Here is a 26,595-nt window from a genome sequence, read left to right as displayed (position 1 = left end):
GAGCACAAACGAAGAAAACTACAACCTTCAAATGCGCAATGTTAGCACCCATATCTATAACATAACTTTACGATGGGATAGCTTTTAATGTGCATACAATGACTTAAAACTACCATGCTGCGTTCATCCGAAATCCATCATTTTAACGTTGCATGCGCACGATTTAAAACGAACCCGGCCATCCTTATCACTAATATTGTGCGTCACGCAAAAACAACTCTTTAGCACATGAATTACGGGCATGAAGTTTACGGAAACGTTGAGTAATAGAAATTTACATGAAAGGAGTGTTGCATGTATTATGATTCAGGACAGTTTCAACTTTCTGTGTGAATTTCATGCCCGTTCATTGTTCTTGGCATAGAGATTGATGTTTGCTTAATATGTTTACCACAATCTTTTTCATTCATTAACGTTAATGCGAGGCACGGCTCTCATTTGCGAACGCCGAGTCAAAGTCTGTTGTGGATTAATAGTCAATTGACTCGAAAAAGAATAGAAACAGAACTACAGTTATTATACAAAAGTACATAAAAACAAACGCTGTTATCAAACATGGAATATATGCTAGTTTTTTTTTATGTTAACACCTTTAAAAAGAAATGAGTTTTTCCTAAATGAATATTTTCAACTCTGGGATGCATCCTGCAAGGGTTCAACGTATATTTTTTCCACATTCCGTAAACAATCGGCACTCTCCGTTACAAATTGCAACTAATATTTGAAGAAAATGGCAAGGTTACGCACTTGACGATTTTCAATATTCCAAAATGGGTGTATTTTACATAATTTTTCATGTTGCCCATTCACCTTTTTGTTATTTGAACGACACGAACGAAACTTAATTTTTACATATTGAACATTGTGAAAACCTTTTATACAATCCGTTGAAATTGAAACTATAAAATTAATTGAAATACATTATAAACAGCAATCAACTTCCCATAGAGGTTTCCTCTAAGATTTTTAAATTCGTAACAAATGTTAAATAACGTATATTTTTTCAAGAAAAATCAGCGAAAATGGCTATTGGTAAGCTACCCTCACATTGATTTCATATCACTTGCAAAGGCTATTTTCTGTCCAAAAAGTTAAATGCTATTGTATACAAAATCAGATCAAGAAAACAATAAATGTAATTCTTATAGAAGGTCGAAGGACATGATTTAAAATGAATAAATTTAAAGGGATAAGAGAATAATGCAATAAGTTAGAGACTAGACAAGTATGGCGAGTGCGTCTATAAGACACGTTAACAATAATTCAAAAACCGTAGTTTATGCGAACGGGGTGTAAACGTAGATGTGTCGCTTGAAAACTAATCAGTTTCTACGTTGGCAAAAAATGACTTTATGTCCCATAGTACTAAGACGAAAACAGCACAATGTATTAAAACCATAGGGCTTCGTGAAAAAAAAATCGTTTAAATTGCTTTAGTTCCTGCTTTTGCTGACAATCCCTTAGTCTGACACGAATTTGCAATGCGAAGAACGAGACAAAATAATAAAATCATCGCTGATAATCACTCGCTGGATTGTGTTGAAACCATGAAGCCGTCGACATGTTTTTCCTCACCCACGTCAACATTACGTCCATGAATGTTAAAGATGCTTCAAACACTCTCATTTTATCGTCTCTGTGTTGATCTATACGTTCATCATGTTACACGCATCCGAATCGTACCCAAATTGCGGAGAAACGTCTCAATTCCATCCTCTTGATAGAACCATTTTTATTGGGACAATTTTTCGTCTGAATGACTGCCGACAAAAGAAGAATGCGGAGAGCGAACAGTAAACATCGATGTGAACAAAAGTTGGAATACTTGGGATATCTTAAAACTTCCAAATTTTCCATCGAAATGCGGAAAATACCGGCCCGGCATATTTGTTTTTGCTTTTCTTTTGCGGCACTTTTTTTTCCATTGGTGTGCCATCCAATCGAAACAGTCAGCGAGCGTGCTGCGTCGTGATTGGCTCAAACTGTTCCCAGGCGAGAAAAAGGCTTTTCTCTTTGTTGCTCTCCCGAAGCTGGTCTCGTAAGAGAGAGTAGGCTACATGCCGCTGTCGACGAGAAAGAGAACACTGCTACAAGAAAGAGAGCGGTACACTTTTGACGCATATTAGCACTCTGGACTCCTGTCTCGCTCTAGCGTCGGCTATCGGAAAAAGATCCGAGGAACGCCAAAACGTTGGTTTGCGAACCTAAGGGAGAAAAACAGAGACCGGGAACGACGGTTTCAAAATCTAGTTACTAGAAAGTACAGAGACTAGTTTATTTTGAAATTTCAAATCTAACGGAAGCCCAAGGACGAAAGAAGTTTCAACCCAGTTGGTCAGTTTGTGGTCAGTTGAACACAATGTGCTTGGATGTGGAGATCGGGTTCGGTTTGCGTTTGCTATGAGCATAACGGTGGGCGAACGCTCACCAGTGTCGTATATTTGAAGTGGCGTTTTTACGATGGGAATGATTGTGGCGCGGCGCATAGTGATAAGTAGGAATCGTGAATGAGTGACCCGTGTTCCTACCACACTTGGGCTGTTGTGCTGTGGGAAAGGTTTACCAGTTCCAGTTCACATGTCTCGCATTGCAGAGTGATCATATGAAAGCAAACCAAAGTTAAAATTTAAAAGAAACGTCTTTTAACACTGTTCCAATCTCAAATTGCGTCCTGCCAATATGATAGACATTAGTATGTACGGAAATCATCCTTCGCATAGCAGTGGTTTTCAGAGCAGCGACCTTGGGGCGGGTGGCTACCCGTACTTCACGGCGGGCCACCACCATCACCACTACCATTTGCACCAAAGGCAGGCCTCGTCGGTCGGGTCACCGACTAGTGTGAGCTGTGGGCCCTCACAGCATCACCAAGCGCATCAAATGCAGCCTCATGCGAGTTCAGCGATACCAACGAATTTAAATAACAACCCGAGGCACAACGGCAGCCCTTCGGCCACCGGTACCAATAGCAGTACCAACAACACGGGCACCAACAACAACCCGGCTCCCTCCAGCAGCACTAGAAATTGTAACAGCAATAGCAGCAACAGCGCTGCTTCTAACTGTGTGAATGCACCATCCACGAATGTTCATCAGTCCACCTTTACTCATACACCCCACCTGTATAGCCCATCCGCAATCGAGTACGGCATCACCACCTCCAGTTCTCCAACCACCGAGCTGTATTTCGAAAGCGGCGATAGCCAGGGCGCTGCCATGTACTACGGGAGCGGTCAATCGGTTCCTCCGGTACCATTCCAAGAAAGTCGTATTATCAGCGCGGACAACGGACTCAGCTACACAAACTTGGACTATACAATGTACCACCAGGGAACGGGGCAAGACTGCAGTGATAGTTCAAGCGGATATCTGTCGCATCATGACACCAAACTGCACCTTCATCGCTATGGATCCGCTGGCTTCGCTGGCGGAGTAACAAACGATTTGGTTGATCCACAGCATCACCACCTGACGCAACACAGTAGTAGTTGGCAGCAGCAGTCGCTCTACTCCTCGGACCCCATTGTGCAGCATACCCAGCAACATGTGAACCAGCCTGGTACAAGTGTTCCAACACAAGCCTCAATGCTTGAGTCACAAATGCTTATGAGCGCAAATGTTTCGGATGATGGTGACAGTAATGGCGACGGACGGAGTGTTTTACAATTACAACATCACCACAACCATCATCATCTGCATCCAAATGCTGGCTTGCATGTGCAGGCGATGCACGCGCAACAGCACCATTCCCCGCAGCAACAGCAGCACCAACATGCCCAGCAACATTCGCAACAACAGCAGCAGCAGCAGCAGCAAAACCAACAGAACGCGCCCACTTATAAGTGGATGCAAGTCAAACGAAACGTGCCAAAGCCCCAGTGTGAGTATTTTCCCTGATTTCGTGTTTGTTTTGGGCACACCTGGATAAAGTGATGAAACGAGAAATCTCCGGTGTTTTCCCGTTTTCGTGTATGCCTATTCCTGACGCTTGTGTAAAAAGATACAACTCCCCGTGGGAGACTTATTCCCAACGGTTTAACCTTTTTATTGTTGCAGTTGCCTTGAAATGCTTTGAAAGTTCGCCTTTTTTCCTCGGTGAATTCAAAGACATGCATAACATATCCCAACACAGATCCGTTACACTGTGACAAATCCAAAATCTGTGATATAATCTAAACTAATCCAGAAACGTACCTTGGTTCCTCAATATATCTACAATCTACCCATCTCTATCGGTGGAAATATCTATTTTTGGGTATTGAAGATTTTTTTCAACATACACCCCAGCACACAGAGCACCAAGCCTAGAATAATACCGGTGGCGATAGTAAAAGAATTAAATACTCAACATGGTCATAAATTACACTTCAAACACGATTTCAGTGTGGCCTAGCAGTCCAAGGCGGCAAATGTGCTGTAATTCAAAAGGCGGCACTGTAATTCAAAAGACTAACGTGACATTCACCTTCAATGTTGTTATCGTTTGCATGACGATAATACACACCGGAGTTATAAAATATCCAGTATAACAAAGAGAAAAAAAAATATGACTTTACTCTGACGTTACAGACCGTCTCTATGAAAGTATGGCCAGGGACGCTATCTCGGATGGGACGATAAAGCATTATCGCAGCATCGATGAAGCCATAATCTCTGATGCCGGAGCATGCCGAATCATCGGCATGATTGGTAAACGTTTGTTAAATTGAGAATCGACACATTTGTGAACAATGCAAACGATAACCTTAAGCAGAGCGCTGTTCTCTTATTACACGTTTTCTTTTACAAAACTGTATTCAATAGTACTTATTTTACCATGCTCCAAAGCTACAAGTGAACAGACAGTCAAAAGTATTGCGATAGAGCAATGGAAATGGTGAATTTTCAACATGCAACAAGCGCTTAAGTGCTAGATAAAAAAAAATTTCTTGATATTCTGGCAGTCTAATAAGATCAAGGCAAATAAGTTTAGCGTTAAAAAGGTGACGCTTAAGTGCTAGATGAAAAAATATTTCTTGATATTATGATTCTGGCAGTCTAAAAAGATCAAGGCAAATAAGTTTAGCGTTAAAACGGTGACAAAACCTAAATTCGTTTCAAACAAGCTCAGAGTTTTCACTAGTTTTAGAAATCCCTACTAGAAACTAGAAACCGATACTGGGAGGCCACACGAAGCGTAAAAACTAGCATAAAATGAATTTGTAATTCCAAATCGTTTACCCATACACGTTTTTACGGAAGTGCAGCAGTTTGGCAATAATATGTAATGCCAAAAACATTACGTTACGCATCGTCTGTCCCCGTAGATAGAATTTATTCTTCTAATTGATGTTGAATTTTATTGGGCTCTAGCAGTTCCCGACGCGCTTCACCACGCCTCAATTCATCCTCATTTCTCGATTATCCTGCGTTTCAGAGGATCGGACTTTGTGATGACGTATTCGATCGTCTTCACTCTTCACTACGTCCTAATGCTCAATTGTTCTAAATGATCGGGCTTTCCTTCCCGTTGGATACATGTCAAAATCGCACCAGCTGAATTTGGCTCGACCCTCTCGCCCCTCCCCGAAGGTGTGAGAAGGTCAAACTTTCCTATTCACAATCCGGGGTCACAAAACTACGCTGTGCAAAATTTCACGCGGATTGCTTCAATAGTTTTAGAGAAAAAAATTGAAATATTGAAAATCAAAATCGATATAGTTTTTTGAAAACAATCTATTTTGGCAACAATTTTAAATGAAGCAATTCTTCTTCGGCTCAACTTGAACGGGACTCTGAAAGTCCAAGTAACGGGAAATATATTCGAAATTCTTACACATTTTTCCACCCAGGGACGGCTTGTATCTTACGCTTTTGCGTGATTCAACTCGATTCTACATAATTAGAAACGTTCTCACTGTCGCGGTGTGTCGATGAATTGTGTTACCACAAGAATTCGTTTTACATATTTCACAAATCCAATGCGTCACAGCAAACAAGGTCAATGCCGTAATCAGGTCTAACACGAAGGCTCCACGCGCAAATAACGGTAAGGAGAAAGGACATTCAGCGAGTAACTAATAAGGACTTTGAACGTTTGCGTTACCAGTCATGCCACAGCGAGTAAGGAAACCGGCAATAATTTGCCATCAGACATAACCGCGAAAAAACGTCCGCCAGACCTCAACTAGCTTCCAACTGGACACAACCAACTGGACTGTCAAAAATGTCACCCATCGCAATGTGCCAATAAGACTACTTCCTTGACAAAAACCCCCTGCAACCCTACTGAAGGCGGTAATTTCGATTGTCACTCAAACCGAAAACAAATATTAGTTTCTCTCCTACCACAATCGCTGTACCTCCAACGTTTTCACACTTTCTACACCTACTGCTGCCGCTAGTTTTATGTAAAAAATCGAACACTTATTACACTCTAATACACAACTTAAGGTGGAGATGACTTTAAATCGCAGATTCCCAAACAATAAACCAACACACGGACCATGTCAACCGTAGAAAAAATCATTCAAAGAACGATCGTTGTAGTAGAAGATCACTTCTCGGATAGACCCTAGATGATGGCAGTTTTCGTTTACCGTTGCCCACGAAACATGCCTACGACGACGACCTTTCAAATCAACCAGTAACTGAACACTAACAATAAGAACTGGTCCAAGAAGGGGCCGGCTGTGAGCAGTGGCTGCTTCTTGGGGAAGAACCGGTTCTAGGTTGATTTACATATTATTTAATTCATCGGCTTGGCTACTTAAAAACCTTGGAGTCTTAAACCAAGTAACACTTTCGCTAACACTTTTTTACAATGTTTACCTTGCACTGTCTCCCAATGGCCAAAAGTTTTACTTTGCTCGGTTGCTACAGTTTTACTTTCGTAAAGATATTCGCTTCAAAAGACCACCGCAAATGGAATTCTGCTGTTGAGTTTCTTTAGTAGCTACGTTTTGTCTAGACTCAATCGGGTATCGCACCTTGTCTCGACCTCGAACTGAAGTATAAATAGAAGATTTTATCACAGTACATAATTACAATATTTTCACATCAAGTGGCACGCAACACACCTTGCACCCTTCTTAACTGTTTCAATTTCACCGGTCAGCCTGCGAGGGACGGAACTCACACTGTTTTGGGTTGTTTCGAATCAAGTACACCCCCAACACGATCTAACGCTTTAGCCGGGAGCCTTAAACCATGCCGTGCCAATGACCCCTTGCGACCCCGTGCTACCAATAACTGTCAGCCGTATTTTCGTCATTCGGAGAGTATTTTCTTTGGTCGTGCCGTCTTTTGCGACTTTGACTTTGATCCATAAAATAATTAGAGGCACACATTCGTTTTCTTGTGCTCCCACTCTAAGTTCTCATCGGATCTCTGCATTACGCTCAAGTAGGTAGCCGGTGCCCGCGTTTCTAGGGCGTCCAAGAATTTGCCAAATATATAAACCGAAAGAGCGGGAAAAAAGTGGCCACTGAAACGAACCACTAACGGTAAGGTTCTTGCGCTTACGCTGAGCTAAACCTCTCTAATTTCCTTCGTGCGCTTTCAGGCACAAGTTGTCAGTGTTGGGGTTTCTGGCCCACGGAATTTAGCTTTGTTTTTATTTTCCCCTTATTTTCCCCCTTTCCCTAGCTTATACGACGCAGGGCTGCGGTTAATCACTCGTGCGCCCTGCGATAGAGGCCACAGCCAGCATGTTATTGTTTTTATATTTTCATTTCGTTTGTGAACGAATATTTGACCGTACGCGTCATTGAGGACGAAGGAAAAAACGAAGGTCCCGCGATGTGTTCACCTAGCCGAAGATGTCAACGAATTATTAAAGCTAAAATAACAAATTACCAACAATAACCGTACGTTATTCCTATTAATATATTGACGAAAATATAAACAAACAATTTGATTGCTAAAGAAATGTTTCCTTCCTGTTGGTTGCTGACAGGCAAGAAAAAATAATCTCTGGATAAAAGTGAAAGTAGCCATGTTAGGGTAAAAATTCTCATTGAAACATTGTAGCCGTCCAGACAGACGTCGAATAACGGTATAAAATACGTTAACTTTGACATTGTTCAGGTGAAAGAAATACGTCACTGCACCGCTCGGGAAAGCGGGAATTTCATCAAATCAACGCCTTCAGATCTCTCGAAGGAATTGTGGTTCACACCGGTAATGGCCAATCGATCGAAAGCGAAACGAACGAAACCCGCCACCGGTTCACCGCTAGCCGAATATCACATGGCACGGTAGTGTGGCATTTATGATTTTAAGGCCATACCATAACTTAATGTCGCTGGATAAACCACGAAAAGTGCTAGCCGATGTTGCCTGTCATACAGCGAATTAATGTATTTGCCTAGAAGGGACCGAACACACACTACAGTCCGTGTTACAGATCAACAGAGATGACAGCAAAATATTACAAAAAAATATTTCGACTTTACCTTGAACAAAACTAAGCGTTGAAATGAAATCCACACCTCGTTCGTACGCTCCAAATTTTCGTATTCTTACAAACATTCAGTTAATTTTCATTCTACTTCAAATTTCCTGCATGCTTTAAGGCGATTTATACGTACATGAAAACGTTGTACGATAACAGTAAACAGATTGATTGCTCCATTCAAACAAAAAAACCCGATAGCCCATCGGGCCATTCGTTTGGTCTCTAATGCATTTGAAGCGTTTGAAAAATCTCCATGTTTTCAGATCCCGAAGGTAACTCTATCCCGGGCACGTATGTGTCTTTCTTCGGAGTTTTGTGGTCGTGAATTCGTCTTATTTACACACGTCACCGGCATCGTAGCGATCGCAATGATCTTACGATCCGTTGCGTAACTGGAACGATACCTATACCCGATATGCCCAATATCCCTCACCCTCGGAGCAACGTTTGACAGTGTCGCGTGTCGAGTAGATTGTTTATCATTCGTCGACGAAAAGCCCAACAACGGGTAGCGGGTCAAGTGGCTTTTCTGGACTATTGGATGTCAGCATCCGTCTATCGGCCGTCTATCCGGTTACGAGACTTCCATTCTTGAATCGAGTGTTTCGCAATCCTTTCATGTTGTTTGACGACCTCCGCCAGCGCAGCTCAAGCAACCACACAGCCTTGTATCCTTATGAATGAGCCCTTACTGCAGAATGCTCCTCAGCACTCTCCGCCGGCCGCTGTGTCACCGTATTGGTTTAGCCGTTTGCCAGTTCCAAAACTATCCATTACCATCCAAATAAAGGACGCTTTTAGGGGTCTTGTAGTACTCGTTGACGGTGCAAGGCCGTCAATTACGGTGGCTCACGTTGTTTGCGCAAGCTGTGCACAATGCGACTAAAAACTGTCGCCCACCCCTGGAATGTTAATGTCAATATTAGCCGAGAGAGCGTACCTTTTCCCTTGGCCGTCGGTCGTTCATCTCGTATCACGTTCCTACCAATAATGGACGTGCTGCGCGAAAAAACGCCGTCGGCAAAGTGAGGACCAGTTTTCGCCCGCCAAAAACCGTCGGAAAAAGAAACACAAAACATCAAAATGTCATAGAACCCAGCGTTGGGGCACATCGGGCATCGGCATCGGCACAACGAAACCTTAAGCCTGCCAACCACCGCCCACAGCTGCAAGTGTTTCCCAGCATCTTTCGTTCATGGCTTGTCACCCGTCGCCGACGGGCAACCGGCGGCTTGCACCAATACCACCGTCACCGGCATCTCATAAGAAAGATCTCCAGTTCCTAGTCAGCCACCCGCACCTTCTCGGCTAGTTGACTGGGGAGTATAATCTATTAATTAAACCTGTCAGTTTCCGCACTTCGGCCGTAGGGTTGCCCTAACGGTTGTAAATTAGCGCTTGTTTGGAAATTCAACAAGTTCACACCTCTAATCGTACTGATCCTTCACTCTTCAACCGATGGGCTCTTCCACGAATCAATTTTGCTTCCCTTTAGTCCCCCTTTCCAGTAGACAGCGAAGCCAGTCAGCCTTGTTGGGAGTTCAGCAAATAACCTTGGATAACGGCTACGCTCAAGTTGGTGATATCTTAGCTTAAAGATAAGCGAAATTTCTCAGATTTATTTACATATTGTTCAGGGTTGGAGTATTCATCCAACTTCCGGCCATCCGGCCATATGTTCTTAGAGGGTGTGGATAATGTGACTCAAACTTGAACTGCGCCAACTGCCATTTGCCGTTATTCAAAAGTTGTTAAGATAAAGTACTTTAGTAACATTTGCCAAGCGAATAGAATTCCAAGATAGTCGAAGTCAAAGACGGTTCAAAGAACGCCAATGAAGCAGTAGGAATAACAAGCAGAAGACTCGTAGGCTCAAGGCACAGAATACCGAATACCTCATGTGATTGATAAGTCACGACAAATGATCTCATTTCTATCGCAGGTTAATAGCGCTCATATGTGGCTAGGGCTGACCACGAAACCTAGCCAAAATGTTTACTCGCGCTCACATTCATCGACGTGTGTGTCGCGCATGTTTTTGGACGGCTCTCCGATAGCGCTCTGAATGCGCAACATATTGCGCTAGCCTGCCAATGCGCACCGAAACGAGGCTCCCCGGACTGAACCTATCAAAAACAGTAGCCAAAAGGGCTTATCAATAAATAAATGTTTATCAGAAGTACATCAGCAACACGCGGTCGCTGCAGTGGAAACGGGAAAGCATAAGGGTTGAGGCTGATAGGAAATATTTGGTTCATACGCTGAAAAAATCCCTTGGCTATCAACCGTAATCGTAACGCTTGCGTACTACAACACCAAGCAGTGGCAGTGCGCTGTAATCGCTTCCTACTGAAGTAGAATATAATAAAGTGTTCCAAATATTTGATTTGCTGCTTGCCAGTAGTAAATATATCGTGTGAATGAGAGGGACGATGCCAAATTTCCAACGTGTATGTGGGCATGTACGTGTCTTCACAACTGGTTCAACCATTGATATCTGATACTGATTCGAGGGGGATTGCAATGCGACTTTGAGCGGTCTTATTGCTTCAACGCAGCCCATTTGGTCTTCAGATTGACATCACGTCAAGATAACGCTTGTGAAGCTTCCTGTGCACTACGCAATAATAATCAATCGTTGGAGTAACACACTAAAATCTCAACCGATTCTATCTTTCATAGTCCATCCGTACGATTAAACCAGCTTAACACAACTGAAACAATCAAATCTCCAATCGATGTCCATTTTCACCAACGGATCAGAAAGCCAATTCTGCTGAAATCTCTTCTGTGTTTGCGCCGCTATAAATAGAGTTGATAGAAATTGTTTACTACAACTTGTCCACTCCTATTTAGATTGCTATTGTTTCAGTTGCTGTCAAGAAAAAAATTATCCAAAAAACTAAAACTATCTCTATTACTGAACTGTCTCTATGATCTCAAGGCTCATGTTCCTTTGCGGTTCAAGCCAGCCAAAGAAGTCAGTTAGTGGCGTTTTTATTCTTTTGTATTATAGAGACTTTTAGCTGTATTCGCCTAACATTCGGCTCTATTTAGTTCTAATTTAATTCGGCGTTGCAAACCCTAGCCTTTCCGAGAAATGTAAACTTGTAGGGGGTTCTGAAGTACTAAGAACCCCGACTCTGAGGGAGTCGGCAACTATGGTTCGTTGGCAAGGGCTCACAAAGCAAAAGACTCTTTTAGAAGTAACAGCAGGGAGCCCCAACTCTGGGGGAGTTGGCGACTATGAGTCATCGTCTAGGGCTCCCAAAAAAATGACTCTATTCTGACAAAAAGTGATTCTTGAACGCGTTTTATATTCCTTTGGGGTAAAGGCTTTGAGAAAGTCTTATGCCGCACCGGAGAAAATTATACCGCTACTTCCCCGGCGTCCACAGTCCTCCCAGTCGTTCGCACCACCGTAACTAGAAGACCGTAGATTCCTCCATTTGTGTGCTGCCTTGATGCTTGTAGCTGTATGGAGATCCTTGTTGCTTCCGTAAATACAGCCAGCCATCCGCAGCACCGGCGAGCCGAACAAACCCGGACGGGCGATCGAAATTAAGGAGGTAAATCTTGATGCCTCGCCGCAATGGCAAACAAAGGAACCGAAGCGACCACCGAAAAACCACCCAAAAGAGGGCGACAGCCAATCATGTTCCCAAAATTCAATATTTCTTCTTCTAGACGCCACATTTCACTAGTTTATCTTAAAATTGTGTTAGTGGTGTGATGCTGCAAAAAGAATGATAAAATAAGACACATTTGTTTCTTTTGTACTTCTAGTAAGCAAACCTGTAAATGTACAAACTCCTCCCGAATACCATATTTCACCGCACATCATAGATCCTCTACGGGGAATTCCAAGCCATACGACAATTGGTAGGTATAAAACGTATCTTAAAGTACGAAAATATTACGATTTATAATATTTTTGCCTGTTCTAATTGTATACCGTTCTTCTGTCTCTTGTTTTTCTCTTTTGTGTTCGACCCTATGGCTCACAACTTATAATTTCACAGTCGCTCCGAGTACCGTGTCACCCCATCAAACAAGTTTTTTAATTAACAATAACAGTACCGGACGAACTAATTTCACCAACAAACAACTTACCGAATTGGAAAAAGAGTTTCACTTCAACAAGTATCTGACAAGAGCAAGACGAATAGAAATAGCAAACGCGTTGCATCTTAACGAAACGCAAGTAAGCATTACTTCCAGCAACGGTTGGCAACAGCCAGCTGAAATACGGTTGCTTAGAAAACTAATCCGTTTTTTTTTTATTACGTAGGTAAAAATCTGGTTCCAAAATAGACGCATGAAGCAAAAAAAACGAATAAAGGAAGGGCTTGTTGCACCAGAAATGCAAAATCAATCACCAAAACACTCCTCCATGATAAGTGCTAACGAATCTTCGGTGGCAAACCCTACAAACTCGGCGAACACTACGGGATCGGCAACAAGATCCTCTTTGAACGAGAGCAACGAAAACAGCAGCGAGTCTACCACGATTTAGACAACATGTGGAATTGAAAGAAATTTTTTCTCTCCTTTTAATATCTAATATGTGTTCCTCGCTCGTGATCAGTACCTCTACGGATGATCGAATTTTCAATCCAGATTCAACACACGAGTTGTGTTGCCAGTTGAATCACCGCTATTGAAGCTTCCATTGACTTCACAGTCCTTCACGATCAAAAAGTTACATTAAGTCCAGCTACAAGAGCGTGGCAATTTGTCATTTAAATACAAGCACGAGCACGGCTTGATGAAGTATCCTGAACGAGTAACAGCTGAGGGGTGTAGAAAAGTTAAACTCATAATTGTTGCAAATCGTTGCATTATTTGGTTATATCAAAAAACGCTAGTCTTTCGAAATATAAGGATGATGAACTAAAACCTCAATTCTACTAGTTTAGTACACTACACGAGTGAGGGCAGACAGCTATTGTAGACACGCATTGTGTTATTCCTAAAAACACAATAAATAAAGTTCCAATGTTCCTGTTTGGTAGCTATTCATATACCAAAATTTTTCTAGTTTCTAGGCCGTACACAGACATCGACATTTTAAATGGGCTGTTACCTACAACCGGGAAATGGCATCTTTTATTTGAACAACAAAATGCTTTAGAAGAGTTTCGACAGGTATGAACTAAAGTTACCCATTTCTGTGCTTTAGTCTGTTAGATGCTATTGTTACTGTACGACAAAAACTAAAACTTGTAGATAAGGGGTTATTAAGGGTTAACGAGTTGGTGGACGAATGCGCTCTCCTGCGAGCGGTGCAGGGAGCCAGCACCGCTCGGCGGTTGCAGCTGCCGGATGATGATGAAGAGATAAAGGGTTATTAAGTACTGGTAAATTGATTTTGCAAATAAAACAATACTTCAGAATTGAATGTCTGATAATACAACTACTGGTAATTTATATCAAATACAACATTGAATTGCAAGCCATAAACAAAACTTTATTTTGATTTTTTTTATGTTCCTGTACACTTGTCCTAGCTTCTACCTCGCATGCGCTTTAATGGCTCAAACTTACCTACAAATGGCTCAAACTCATCCGATATACTATTTCAATTCACATGAAATATTATTATCATAATCATTAATTATTATTTTGGTTTTCATACGTATAGTATTTCAAGGTGTTATGTTGCTCAAACGTACTGGTATTAACGGTATGCAAAGTAAGCGAACAAACTTTTTGTTACATAATTCATTACTTTGCCCATACAAGATTTTAAACAAAATCAATATCACATCAGTTAACCATTCACGAAACTGATACATAAGCTGAGGCCACCCGAAGCGTAACGTAATGTTTTTTGCATTTCAGATTAATTCCAAACTGGTTGCGCTTCTGTGAAAACGTTTATGGGTCGGCCGACCGCAAATCCGACCGCCAAACCCGTTAACAACAGCTTTGTTTACCAACAGATTCAAACATTGTCCCTTCTGCCGAAGACCCATTTTGTGACAGACCTACTTTTCAACACTTGTTTGGTACTTTTGAACTAAAATCACTTAAACTTAAAACTCATGCAGCATAATCGACGGGTTATTATGTCGGTCAAGTGTGCGAAAACGAGGCATTGAAATCGAGAACAACTATTTCATGTACAGATTACTTTCTAAAACCCAACTATCTTTTGACATTTACATGATGTTGCCAAAACTATTGTTTCCCGAGTATATTCTTTTCGATCGGACTATGAAAGCAGCTTTACAGGATTCTGTGAGCAGACCAAGTTTGGTGGAGGCTGGTTGGTGATACAGCACCGATTCGATAGATCGCTGAACTTCAATCGCAACTGGACCGAATAGCGGAATGGTTTTGGTAACATTGAGTAAGAGTTCATTCTCGTTGAATAACGCATAATGCAAATAACGCCCTTCCAATTCCAACCCTAACTCTATCTTATTCGATAAGCGCTTTGAACAATCTCTACTACTTTGGACGCCTACCGTAATGAATGATTCTTCATCTTTATCTTCAATTACAAGCGCCGAGTGGTCTTAGCCTGCGACAGAGACATTGTAACCTCTGTTGCTTACTGTAATATTGTTTTTTCGAACGAACATCAGTGTTTTCAACGAACATCGAACGAACGGACAGCAAAATTGGTAGCATTGGTTCGTAGCAAAATACCATGTACGATAAATATGTACTATAAAAATATGTTGCCGCTCTGAACTGTTTAGAAGAGCCTATATCGTCCTTCAAGAGAATTTACATTTCCAATTTAAACAGAATTTTTATTTTACTTACAGAATTTTAATTAGCTTTACCAAAAGATTTTTTTATGAACGAGCATTTATTATAACCGCATAAAGGATTCTTATCGTTTGGCAATGTTAACGGAAAGGTACGAATCCGACAGATGAATTGTCATCTTGAACAGTTCGTTTGTTTGTCACACGGAGTTTTGTTTCGTTTACAAGCCGTGATTCAGAACTGGAAGTACCCGGTTTCCATAAAGATATCATCTTAGGGGACCCTGTGTTAGAGTGTGCAGCAAGCTTATTGATTTTTTCCGCTTCCCGGACCAAAAATCGGATCCCGGACAAAAATCGTGGACTTAATCCTTGCTCCCGGACGGATGGGAAAAACTGGTTCCAGGAACATCGGTAGCACCATTTCATGACAGCACGTCACGGTAAACAAAATTTCACCCCCAATCGAGCGCTTGGCCCGGCCCAAAAATGGTGCACTTTTGTAAACTGTGCCAATTGCTGCACAAAAATATGGATTTCATACAGTGCGATGAGACGAACGTTTGGCTTCTGGAAACGGTGTTTGCGGTAAAGGTACGTTGACCGCAATCGGCTGTCTGAAGAATAGCTTAAAAGGTTTGTTGTGTTTGTTTTTAGATTACACCGGTTAACGGGAGGGTCGAACCTATCTGCCAAAAGTGTATTCGCAAGTACAACAAGGTGATGAAGGACCTGAAGAAGTCAAACGGTGGGTACCCAGTATCGCGGCAAAGTTTCACCGATCACAAGGTACTCTCCAATGGAATCGAGTCAGATTCGTGCGGCGCTCACATTGAACAGCAGCAACACGCGCCGGGAGGTCTGCTGGTGAACCACACGACCGTGCGTACAGACTCAAACCAGTACTTGGTGGACGAAGAAAGCAAGGAGATCATGTTTACAGGGACATTCGAAACCAATGTTAATCACATGGAAAACAAGGGCTTCTCACTGAACATCAGTGGCGATGCCGCGACCGTCTATCGAACGACGTTGGGCGACGCTCACGAATCGTCAGAGGACGATAGCTCCGATGAAAAGAGCAGTGTTGCGGACGAAGAAGATGATGAGGAGGATACAAGCGACGAATCGAGTGAAGAAGATGATGATTGCATGGTTTCATCTGATGATAGCGATGAAACCAGCTCGAGCTGCACTAGCAGCAGCAGCAGTGAAGATAGTTCTTCTGAAACTGCGACAAGCCTCAAGATGGAGGAGGACCACATCGTGCGACCGAACGCCGTAAACGAAGAAGCCACTGCCCTGTACAGCTCGTACCTGGAAGCACCGTTGTTGCAAAATCTTCCCGAAGGCAGCCTTCTACAGTCGGCTGAAACTGATGAGGCTAACGATGTGAATACCGACCTAGTGGCAATTTCGCAAGAGAAACCGGTCGAAGGAGACGACTTGGAACCCTTGCAGTTGGCTGAACCGTTAGCTGAAATCGAAGAAAATCCGGTAACGAAGGTAGACGCACCAAAGAAACCGAGAAAGCGTAAGAAAAGTCGGATCCAAAGCACAGCGACGGACCTCCCGGTGAAGAACTACGAGTGCCTCGTGTGCCAAAAGCGGTTTTCGAAGGCGATCTACTTAAAGGTGCACACACGAACACACACGGGTGAAAAACCATATGCATGCGATATCTGCTTCAAGAGCTTCACGCAGGCATCCAGCCTGAACACGCACAAGCGCTTGCATTTCAATGTGAAACCATTTGAGTGTGAAATATGTAAACAGCAGTACACCAGTGCGGGCAACTATAAAGTTCATCTCAGGACACACACGCAGGAAAAGCCTTATGCCTGCAGCTACTGCGATAAGCGATTCAGTCAGCATTCGAGTAAGAAGATGCATGAACGGGTGCACAGTCAAGAGAAGCCGTATCCGTGCCAGGTGTGTCTGAAAGCATTTAGCAACGTGAGCAATCTGACTGTCCATATGCGCATCCATCAGGGCTTGAAACCGTACAGATGTGATAAGTGTGATAAAAGCTTCGCCCAGTCGCAAACGCTGAAGACGCACTACATCTCGGCGCACACGGATGTTCGCCCGTTCCAGTGTGATCGCTGTCCAAAGTCGTACGCAACGCTTTCCAATCTCAATAACCATAAACACACACACTTGGATGAAAAGCCATTCGCTTGCGAAGCATGTGGAAAACGGTTCACTCAAAAGTCCTCTCTTAAGACACATTTACTGTCCCACAGCACGGAGCGCCCGTTTCCGTGCGATGATTGCACAAAGTCCTTCAACACGCAGTCGATGCTGAATACGCACCGACGTAACATGCACTGTACTGAGCGGCCGTACAGCTGCCCGAAATGCAGCAAATCTTACGCACAGGAAACGAGACTACGGCAGCATATGTTCAGCCACGAGGAGATCAAGCCCCACGCGTGCCAGCAGTGCGATAAAACATTCACCACGGCTACCAATCTTCGAATTCACCAGCGCGTGCATTCAGGCGAGAAGCCATTTCCCTGTCCAACTTGCGGAAAATGCTTTTCGCAACGATCTTCTCTGCGCACCCACGAAATTCTTCATCTGGCTCCAGAACTGCGTCCGGATGCGGCAAATACGTGTGTGCCGGAGACTGACGGGCAGCCCGGACAAATGACGGAAGGTAGTAAGAAGAGACGTAGCAAAAGGCTCGAATGTAGCCCGTGCGGAAAGATCTTCACGGTGCGTAGTCGATATCGAAGTCACATGAAACAGGTGCACCAAAGGGAGATCACTGAGGGCGACAAGCGGAGCAGGAAAAACATGAATGGATTTGCGTATAACGAGGAGGTTAACGCAAACAGCTTCGATGGTAATGCAGGGATGGCAATAAATGCACAAAACAATGTTGGCGATTGCAATGAATTGTTTGTGGCATCCGGTTCCGCTGAGACGACGTACATCATCGATCACAACATATCGGAGCTTACTCCTGAAGCAACAGCACTGAAGTCCGATGACGACGAAGACGAGGAAATTGACGACGAAGAGGAGGAAAATGAAGCGGACAACGAAGGGAAAGTAAAAGTGAACGCATTGCCCGAACAGTTTTACTGCGGTCGAATGCTGTCGGAACAGAACTAACTAATCCGCTAAGTGTATGTGGTAATCGCTGTTTGTTTAATGGAATAATCAACAACAAATGTCGAAATCGGAAGATCTCTTAGCAATCGATAAGCAGAGCTGTTTTAGTTTTGGAACGGAAGGCATTACAAATGTATTTACCGGTACGGAGAACTACAGTTCTATAGGTTGGGAGCATCCTTAGTCAATCACAAATCTGGTAGCAGATCGTCGATCGCTCAACTTTGTATGTGCAGTGTTTCCTCGAGTCGATCAAACATCGTGTAATCGATTACTCTAATCGTTCGATCACGCAGGTTTTTCGAAACCCTCCCAACGACCGTCAAAGGCCGCAATATGGGCAATATTGTATTTATTATAATCATAGATATTTTAGCTGAGATGATATTCTACAATACATGCACATGTATCAAAGATTAGTTATAAACAAATTCTGCGAAAGAAAACGTCTTTAAAACGAAGGAACGCCAGAAAAACGGGCTTTGTATATCCAATGCATTCTAAGATATATTTCGGCGCTATAAATGGGCAAACTTCAAGAAGTAGGTATCTGTGATACTGCCGAGCTGTTCTCACCATAAGGCTTGAAGATTTTTCCGTAGTGGAATATTGTATCACACTGAACTCTACTCGACTTGGCGATGTCTTTCTCTACTTGATGTGTCCACCATCGCGTAATTTTGCCAGCAATGTATCAACATCTGGTAACACGGAACCAGCCTGTCGTACTGGTGGATCTTCTACTGAAACGATTTCGATGCGGGGCGTCGTATCCACCCCCAAATCTTTAGCGCTCACTTTTTTGATCGGTTTCTTTTTAGCTTTCATAATATTCGGCAACGTGGCATATCGGGGAGTGTTTAGCCGTAAGTCTGCACTAATCACGGCCGGAAGTTTGGCCTTAATGGTCTCGAGACCACCGTCAATCTCACGCACCACCGTGAATGTGTCTCCGTCCTTGTCCACCTTAGAAGCGAAAGCAGCTTGCGGCCAATCCAGCATTGCAGCCGTCATTTGTGCCGTCTGGTTGCAATCGTCATCAATTGCTTGCTTTCCCAGAATGACCAGATCAGCTTTTTCGTCCTGTGCCAGCTTGGCCAGTATTTTGGAGACGTGAATAGGTTGTAGCAGATCGTATTCCTTTCCCGTCACCTCGATGTGAATGCCTCGGTCGGCGCCCATAGCCAGTGCAGTTCGCAAAACTTCCTGGGCCTGGGTTGGCCCTACCGAAACGGCCACTACTTCGGAGGCGATTTTTTTTTCCTTCAATTTCACCGCTTCTTCCACGGCGATTTCATCAAAAGGGTTCATCGAATGCTTCACACCCTCGGTCACAACTCCGGACTTGTCCGGTTTGACACGAATCTGCAAGAAATTAAAATCTTTAATCAGCAGTCACGCAAAATCTGCGGTAGCCTTCAGTGGGTAAAGCGGGCTCAGTTGTATAACGAGCAACCGTTTACATTACATTGGAAAACTCGTTATCAGTAATCGCCCTTGCCACAACCGTTGCTAACCGCCTCACCACTTGGTGTTCTGTAAACCGTAATGTCGTACCTTTACAGCATAGTCGATTACTCGCTTCACACCAACCAAAACACGCGACATTTTAAAAGCAGCCGTCTACTTCGCAATTGTACACAAACGAGCGCTGGCAACAGGTGCTACTTTTTATCGGTGATGAATTTATTAATTAACTAGGCACAGCAATTGCTTCTGGTGGACTCTGACCTTTTTGGCATGTGCCGTTCGCAAATCAGCCTGACGTTGGGAGCAAAGGTCCTTCGGAAGAGAGAGATGATACTATTATCATCTAAAGTTTGTTCCTTCTCAGTATATTACCGTAAGTAATATGTGGCTTTTCATACAGCATTAACGCACACCAGACATTCCGTCAAGATGCGAAATCTGTCGCTCAACTCGGTACCCGTCGGGAAGTGACATTTCCATTGAACGTTCCCGAAAGGAGCTGCTTGAGTAGTTGTCAAGTAGTCGGCTAAGCAAAGTAATCACACAAATCCAGCAATAAAATTCACATAAACACTGTGTCTAAGTTGATAATTTTCACTCTGATTACAGCAATTACAGCACTGACAAACACAAGAATCATTGTAGATTACAATCATCATTCAAAAAGGAGTTCGCAAGAAAATGCTTTGGAAAGTGGCAACTGAAAACATTTAGCGTATTGGCGTATTGACCCGACGTTTTGTTTATTTTCTAAAACTGAAGCAGAACGTTTCCAGACTAAAGCATGGCTAGTTCGACACCATTAATGATGCGTTTGCTCGGCAGCTCCATACAAATTGCACACCGCGCAGGCAAGATTATTCGGGAAATAATGTGCCGTGGTGATCTCGGTATCGTAGAGAAGGGCAAAGATGACTTACAAACCGAGGCCGACCGTTCAGCACAGCGTTGCATCGTGGCCTCCCTTGCGAGAATATTCCCCGGAGTAACTATTATCGGCGAGGAAGGGCCCAGCGATTTGAACGTAAATATCACCAACTGTGCATCCATTCTATCACACCTCTCATAACATAACGAATATAATTTTGCAGGTTCCCGATGACTGGTTGATAACCGAAGGAAATTCAGAGTTTTTGGAAAAACACAAATGTCCTGAGCCATTGGTAGATTTGAAAGAATCTGAGGTAGTGATTTGGGTGGATCCATTGGATGGGACGAGCGAATACACCCAAGGATTTCTCGAGCGCGTCACTGTACTGATAGGCATTGCTGTGAATGATCGTGCTGTGGGCGGAGTGATTCACCAGCCGTATTACCAAACCGATTCCGGAGATTTGGGACGCACTATCTGGGGTCTGAAGGGCTGTGGCAGTGGTGGTATGGTGTCGGTTCAACCACCCTCAGATAGATTCTTAATTACAACGACACGTTCACATTCCAACACGATCGTGCAATCCGCCTTAGACGCATTGGTTCCAGACGAGATATTGCGGGTCGGAGGAGCTGGCTACAAGGTTCTTCAACTACTCGAAGGAAAAGCGCATGCTTATGTTTTTGCAAGCAACGGTTGCAAAAAGTGGGATACTTGCGCTCCGGAGGCAGTGTTAGAAGCTAATGGGGGAACTTTAACGGATATGCTAGGCCGCCACTATCAGTACGGAGAAAATGTGAGCTTCGCCAACAGCAGCGGAGTCTTGGGCACAGTGGCCGGCGTATCACATGAAGATATTCTTTCCAGGATTCCTGACACAGTCAAGCAGGCTATGGATAAGCCCTAGAATTAGATTAGGCATGTTCAGATGCTATGTTGAGATTTTTATTTGTTGAAAACATCGATACATTAAATTGGCTCACATCAAGCTAGCTGCCATCACCATTTGTATTTTCGCTGTAAAGATAAAAAACCACCCATAACTGATGCTCATTGCCATAGCATAATCGGTAAGCGGAAGCCAAAATATGCAAAGGAAAGAAATGCCAACTACAGTTTTGCTATAGGGCGCTGCTTCAGCATAGCACGAAGTTCGCGTCTTAAGATTTTGCCGCTCACGTTTTTTGGAATTTCGTCCACAAAACGAACACCACCATGTAATCGTTTAGCTGGTGACGACCGTTCTGCCACATACTGTCGCACTTCTTCCTCAGTCAGCGAGACACCGGGTTGTTTGACGACAAAAGCTAATGGCAACTCGCCGGCTATTTCATCTGGAACCCCGACAACCCCTGCGTCTTTGATTTTTGCATTCGTCAGAAGGATAGCCTCAACCTCAGCTGGCGGGACTTGGTAGCCTTTATATTTAATTAACTCCTTTAGTCGATCAATAATGTAAAACTCGTTATCCTCATCGTAATAGCCGATGTCGCCCGTACGAAGCCAACCTTCCTTGTCTATTGTCTCGTTGGTCGCTTTTTCGTTTCCGATGTAACCCTTCATAATTTGTGTACCTTTGAACAACAACTCGCCGGGGCGATTAGGCCCAAGAGGCTTTCCTGTTTCGGTATCAATTACCTTTGCTTTGGTGCCTATCTGAAGCCTTCCCACACTTCCCGGCTTATTTGAGTCGGTTGCCTGCAACAACGTCGCTAGCGTTGTTTCGCTCATTCCATAACCTTGCAGGACGTGTTTCACACCAATGCGTTTTTTCACCAACTCGGCAGTCTCCTTGCTGAGCGGGGCAGCTCCACAAATCATCGTATTTATGCTGGACAGGTCATAACTTACCACCAACGGATGCTTGGCTAGAAAAACCATCAATGGTGGCACTACAAACACAAACGAGCAACGATAATTCTCGATACAACTTAAAAATAAACCTTCCTCGAATTTGGGCAGTGACACAAGCTTCAGTTTGTTGCAAAGTACGTTAATTAGTGTTAGGCAACCAAACGCATGGAACCACGGTATAACGCTCAAAACCACGAGGGGGACTTCGAAGGAAGACTTTAAGTCGCATAACAATGCAACGCTGGCCATTACATTTCGCTGGGTCAGCTGCACACCTTTCGGTAGGCCTGTAGTTCCGGATGAACAAAGAATAAGCGCCACATGTTCGTCCACGTTCGTTGGATAAATGGGGAAGGTGTGAGGATTGAGCGGACTAGTTTGAGTTACAAACTTCTCGTACAGGGTTACATCAGACGTGAACGGATTTTCATCTCCAAAGAGAATCAAACGATCAATAAAACGAATTTTGCGACCAACAGATACGACTCGCTCAGCGGAGTACGGCGATATGAACATAATTTTTGGTTTCGATAAGTTGATCGCATGCTCGAATTCACCTAGAAATGCGAAAGGAAAGGTAATAAAAAACAAAAGAAAACGCAATTAAGACCCTATTGCCATGATTTGGCAATGGCCGCTTATCTTAACTGCTTTGATAGTGCTTAATCATTCCCTATAACACAATAGGGGCATCAAGCTGGTCCTCGGCGCTGCCGTTATCTAATAAGACGGCGTCTACCAAAGCAATTAGAGGCATGCGATAAGATTTCAAGTATTTTTAACGCGCTTACTTACGCTCAGTATACGTTAGATTAATTGGAGCAACCGTGGCGCCTATGAAAAAAGCAGCATAAAGTACTACAGGAAACTCCAAACGGTTTTCGCTCACAATTCCAACCACATCGCCTGACCTTAGATCGGTACACCGTAGAAGGCAATCGGCCAATCGCACTGCGCTCTCCAGCAACTCCAAGTACCCCAATTCACTTGAATATACGCCGTCGATCTGGTTTGCCGTACATCGACATGGACGACATGAAAATGAAAAAAAGATTTGCGATTTCAATATGTAAACTTCCAGCCGGGCAATGCGAGGTTAAAGGTGAGGGTAGGGATTTTTTCAACGCTTACCACAGCAACGCCATCGCCATTTCCTAGTAACCTTTTATACAAAAACATTCCCAACGAACCACAACCCTCGGTAATGTCTGATGGTTCTGGCGCGCCGGAAATAACAAACTCATCCTTCACACTGACTAGACAATCACTCATTTTCACGGTTTTTCTTAATGGTTGTTTTGCTCAACTGATACTCGGAACTTCCGACCGCAACGTTAAATGCCAAAACGGTTTTGAAAACGCGAAACGCGGGTTTTATTTATTGTTGGGAAATCTCAAATCGCTCGCTCTGGCTTGCAATGACAGTTCTGGCGAACGTCATTTGTGGTCAGCAACAAAAAAATTGAATGTTCTTCGCGTTATTCGACGGTTACATATTTCGCTGGATTTTTTTAATTTCATAATCCATTATTGTTTTTATTATTAGAATGGATTGATTTTAGTTTTTTATTTACCCATATTCCTATATTACGTACATTACAAACACTTGTCATTTGCTTTGCCGTTGCGCTGATTTCAAAGCTATTTATAGTTAATGGACTTCTTGCGGAAAGAAAAACTTCAAACGAATACCACAAATCTGTTTTCTTTAAACACTAGCAGTTCCCAGCGCGCTTCGCCACGCCTCAATTCATCCTCATTTCTCGATTATACTGCGTTTTTGAGGATCAGACTTCCCGGTGATGTATCCGACCGGCTTTCCTTCCCGCTTCCCGCTTTCACCAGAACATTTCCCCACCAACAAAACACCCCACAAAACTCCCGCCTGCAGAATTTGGTTCGATTTGCTCGAAAACGTTTGTATGGCCGCCCCTCCCCCGAGGTATGGGTGTCCGGTCCGACAATCCGGTGTCACAAAACTACGCTGTGCACTATACGCGACTATACTACCCCCAGAGCCAAGCAAGTTTAAGCAAATAGATCAATTCTTAAAATAGTAAATAGTGTCGTAGAGGTTAGAAGTAACTGTTGTGCGCTCCTTGCAATGCTTCTTCGAAACGTTTCAGTAACGCACTTAATTGTCGCTTTAGGCTGTCCTGTGGCCTGTTCCATGTGGCCCCAAAGATCATCGCTAAATTCACGCACTAAATGCAAAAGCCCGGAATAGCGCACTACGCGAAAGAGCTACGCTTTCCGACATACCACAGTGTCGGAAGTCAGCGGTCAAACAGAGGATCAATTCCCACGCTTGTAGCCCAGAAACAGGTGCCAGCAGACAAATAACACCCGCTAACCCCTATCTGTGAGAAATAAAATGTTGTTTTTACGTCTCCGTAAACGATTTGGCATTACAAAACGGTTTTACGCTAGCTTTTACGCTTCGTGTGGCCCCAGCTCTAGCATTGGATTTATTTGAATGCTTTTGGATTTTTTAAAAATTTATTTGAATACGAGACTACCAATTTATCACACAAAATATGAAAAAAATATAGGATAGTGTACGCACATTTAAACGATGCGATACACATTTTCTGTAAGGCGCACTATCAGCGGATCAAGCACCTCTGGTCGAAGCTCATTTTCCCAAAGCCGATGTAACAAATGTTCGGCAATTGCCAATGCACTCATCGCTCTCCTCTTTTCCTGGTCAGTTTCAACTTTCGATGTGTCCATCGTGAAGTAAATCAACGCCCTGTCCACCTGTGGTTCTTCAGGATCACAAAAGCTGTGGAAGGCTTGTGCCGCTTTCGGTGGGATGTCCTCGAGGTTTCGCACGACCATCACACCTTTTTCTCGTAGTGGCAACGTTTGCTGAGCTATAAACACACCAAAGTCTTCTTCGATGTCGGAGCGCTTAAAATACTGACTGTCCAACAGGATTGGTTCCGTACCACCGAAGCAGCCGGCAGTTATTTTCGTGATGTTTTCTATAAATCCATTCATTGTGCTAGTAGATCCGTGGTGCAGGAATAGGAAAGTGCCGGGCTCCCGCCGACGCCTCTCTCCAGTGGCACGTTGCAAGCTGACATTCAATGCATCCCACAACGTATCATCGACCGTTGCGAAGCTCGATTCTAATGTGTCGAAACGAACACACACTGGCATACTAGGTTTTGAGGTCGGGCTACTAAGCAAATAGGCTGCCACCAGCAAGGAAATTGCCAAAAAAATTGCGATCACCACAAAATTGCCAATGCCCTCAGTGTCCTGCGACAATGGTGGTGGAACCGTATGCCTCGGCGTAGTGTTTTCGTACTGAACTTTCCTACTTGTAGGCAGCGACTCATGCTGACTCATGCTCAAGGGCGGTTCCAGCGATGGCTCTCGTTCAGTTCGTTCCATTTCATCATCATCTTCTTCCTCCGTGAGGTCCACTTTATCTCGGAGCAATATATGTTCGCCAATATATGTTTGGCTTGTGTTCATTTCTGTGTCTGCTTCGTCTGTCGTAGAAACTTTGTACTGGTTTTCGATGTGTTCGGCCGACGGCCGCCGCGTCTTGTGTATAGGACCGCGGCGTTTTGGTCTTTTATCTGAAACGTTAAGCTAAACCGCACAATACAACGCACATTATTGAACAGAAATCACCAGTGTTTCAATAAGCTGCCCTTACCATTGTTGGTGAGCTGGAAATCTGTTTTTCTTGACTTTTATTGCCCGACATTCTGCGTGTTGATTCTTCGCTACCGAAACGTCATTTTGATCGTTTGGTGTTTGTTTCTTTTGTTGTCGGATGACGGAATCGGATGACAGTTGAGCGCACAAATGCGTTATTATTATTATTATTATTAATTATTACAAATTATTACAAATTATTATTATTATTGGGGGTATTATTATTATTGGGGTTAATTATTCATCACTAAGGTTTCAAATGTTTCTCAATTTTTTTTCACTTCTTTTTTACTAGGACGGAGCTTAGAAACAATGCAACTACAGGAATATTTTTAAATTTACATGCTTATTGTTGTGATACTTGCAGAACGCAACGCAAGAAATCAACATCGATCCGATAGACAAACGTACCAAACGTGGTTTAAGCTCTGGACACACGAGAA

The 26,595-nt window shown here is 43.4% G+C and overlaps 6 protein-coding genes across 8 annotated transcripts; 3 read left to right on the top strand and 3 right to left on the bottom strand.

Moving 5' to 3' along the window:
* Positions 1-2,679: 2,679 nt before the first annotated feature.
* LOC131207633 (homeobox protein Hox-A1-like) lies at positions 2,680-12,953 on the top strand. The gene is made up of 4 exons (XM_058200254.1): positions 2,680-3,880; positions 12,224-12,319; positions 12,460-12,641; positions 12,729-12,953. Exons 1-4 carry the CDS (start codon positions 2,680-2,682, stop codon positions 12,951-12,953), a joined length of 1,704 nt encoding a protein of 567 aa, XP_058056237.1.
* Positions 12,954-15,646: 2,693 nt separating this feature from the next.
* On the top strand, positions 15,647-18,713 carry LOC131209734 (zinc finger protein 502-like). Its single transcript, XM_058202863.1, has 2 exons — positions 15,647-15,753; positions 15,817-18,713. Exons 1-2 carry the CDS (start codon positions 15,649-15,651, stop codon positions 18,280-18,282), a joined length of 2,571 nt encoding a protein of 856 aa, XP_058058846.1. The 5' UTR covers positions 15,647-15,648; the 3' UTR covers positions 18,283-18,713.
* LOC131209737 (electron transfer flavoprotein subunit beta) lies at positions 18,432-20,094 on the bottom strand. The gene is made up of 2 exons (XM_058202869.1): positions 19,840-20,094; positions 18,432-19,647 (listed from the first exon to the last, which is right to left on the bottom strand). The coding sequence occupies exons 1-2, from the start codon at positions 19,888-19,890 to the stop codon at positions 18,934-18,936; spliced, it is 765 nt and encodes a 254-aa protein (XP_058058852.1). The 5' UTR covers positions 19,891-20,094; the 3' UTR covers positions 18,432-18,933.
* Positions 19,890-21,622, top strand: LOC131209736 (3'(2'),5'-bisphosphate nucleotidase 1). Of its 3 annotated transcripts, XM_058202868.1 has the most exons (4): positions 19,890-20,287; positions 20,362-20,445; positions 20,518-20,776; positions 20,844-21,622. In XM_058202868.1, the coding sequence occupies exons 3-4, from the start codon at positions 20,537-20,539 to the stop codon at positions 21,528-21,530; spliced, it is 927 nt and encodes a 308-aa protein (XP_058058851.1). In that variant the 5' UTR covers positions 19,890-20,287; positions 20,362-20,445; positions 20,518-20,536; the 3' UTR covers positions 21,531-21,622. The 3 variants fall into 3 exon arrangements, with proteins under 3 accessions (XP_058058851.1, XP_058058850.1, XP_058058849.1); XM_058202867.1 differs by having other exon boundaries at positions 19,891-20,287; positions 20,362-20,776; XM_058202866.1 differs by lacking the exon at positions 19,890-20,287 and having other exon boundaries at positions 20,308-20,776.
* On the bottom strand, positions 21,529-23,874 carry LOC131209735 (uncharacterized). The gene is made up of 3 exons (XM_058202865.1): positions 23,609-23,874; positions 23,273-23,483; positions 21,529-23,034 (listed from the first exon to the last, which is right to left on the bottom strand). Exons 1-3 carry the CDS (start codon positions 23,747-23,749, stop codon positions 21,734-21,736), a joined length of 1,653 nt encoding a protein of 550 aa, XP_058058848.1. The 5' UTR covers positions 23,750-23,874; the 3' UTR covers positions 21,529-21,733.
* A 1,023-nt stretch (positions 23,875-24,897) lies between these two features.
* Positions 24,898-26,225, bottom strand: LOC131210582 (uncharacterized). The gene is made up of 2 exons (XM_058203851.1): positions 26,151-26,225; positions 24,898-26,083 (listed from the first exon to the last, which is right to left on the bottom strand). Exons 1-2 carry the CDS (start codon positions 26,199-26,201, stop codon positions 25,046-25,048), a joined length of 1,089 nt encoding a protein of 362 aa, XP_058059834.1. The 5' UTR covers positions 26,202-26,225; the 3' UTR covers positions 24,898-25,045.
* Positions 26,226-26,595: the final 370 nt, after the last annotated feature.

The sequence above is a fragment of the Anopheles bellator genome, chromosome 2 (assembly GCF_943735745.2).
Source record: "Anopheles bellator chromosome 2, idAnoBellAS_SP24_06.2, whole genome shotgun sequence".
Taxonomy (NCBI): domain Eukaryota; kingdom Metazoa; phylum Arthropoda; class Insecta; order Diptera; family Culicidae; genus Anopheles; species Anopheles bellator.
The sequence above is the reverse complement of the archived record's forward strand: the minus strand, read 5'-3'. Positions and strand labels throughout refer to the sequence as shown.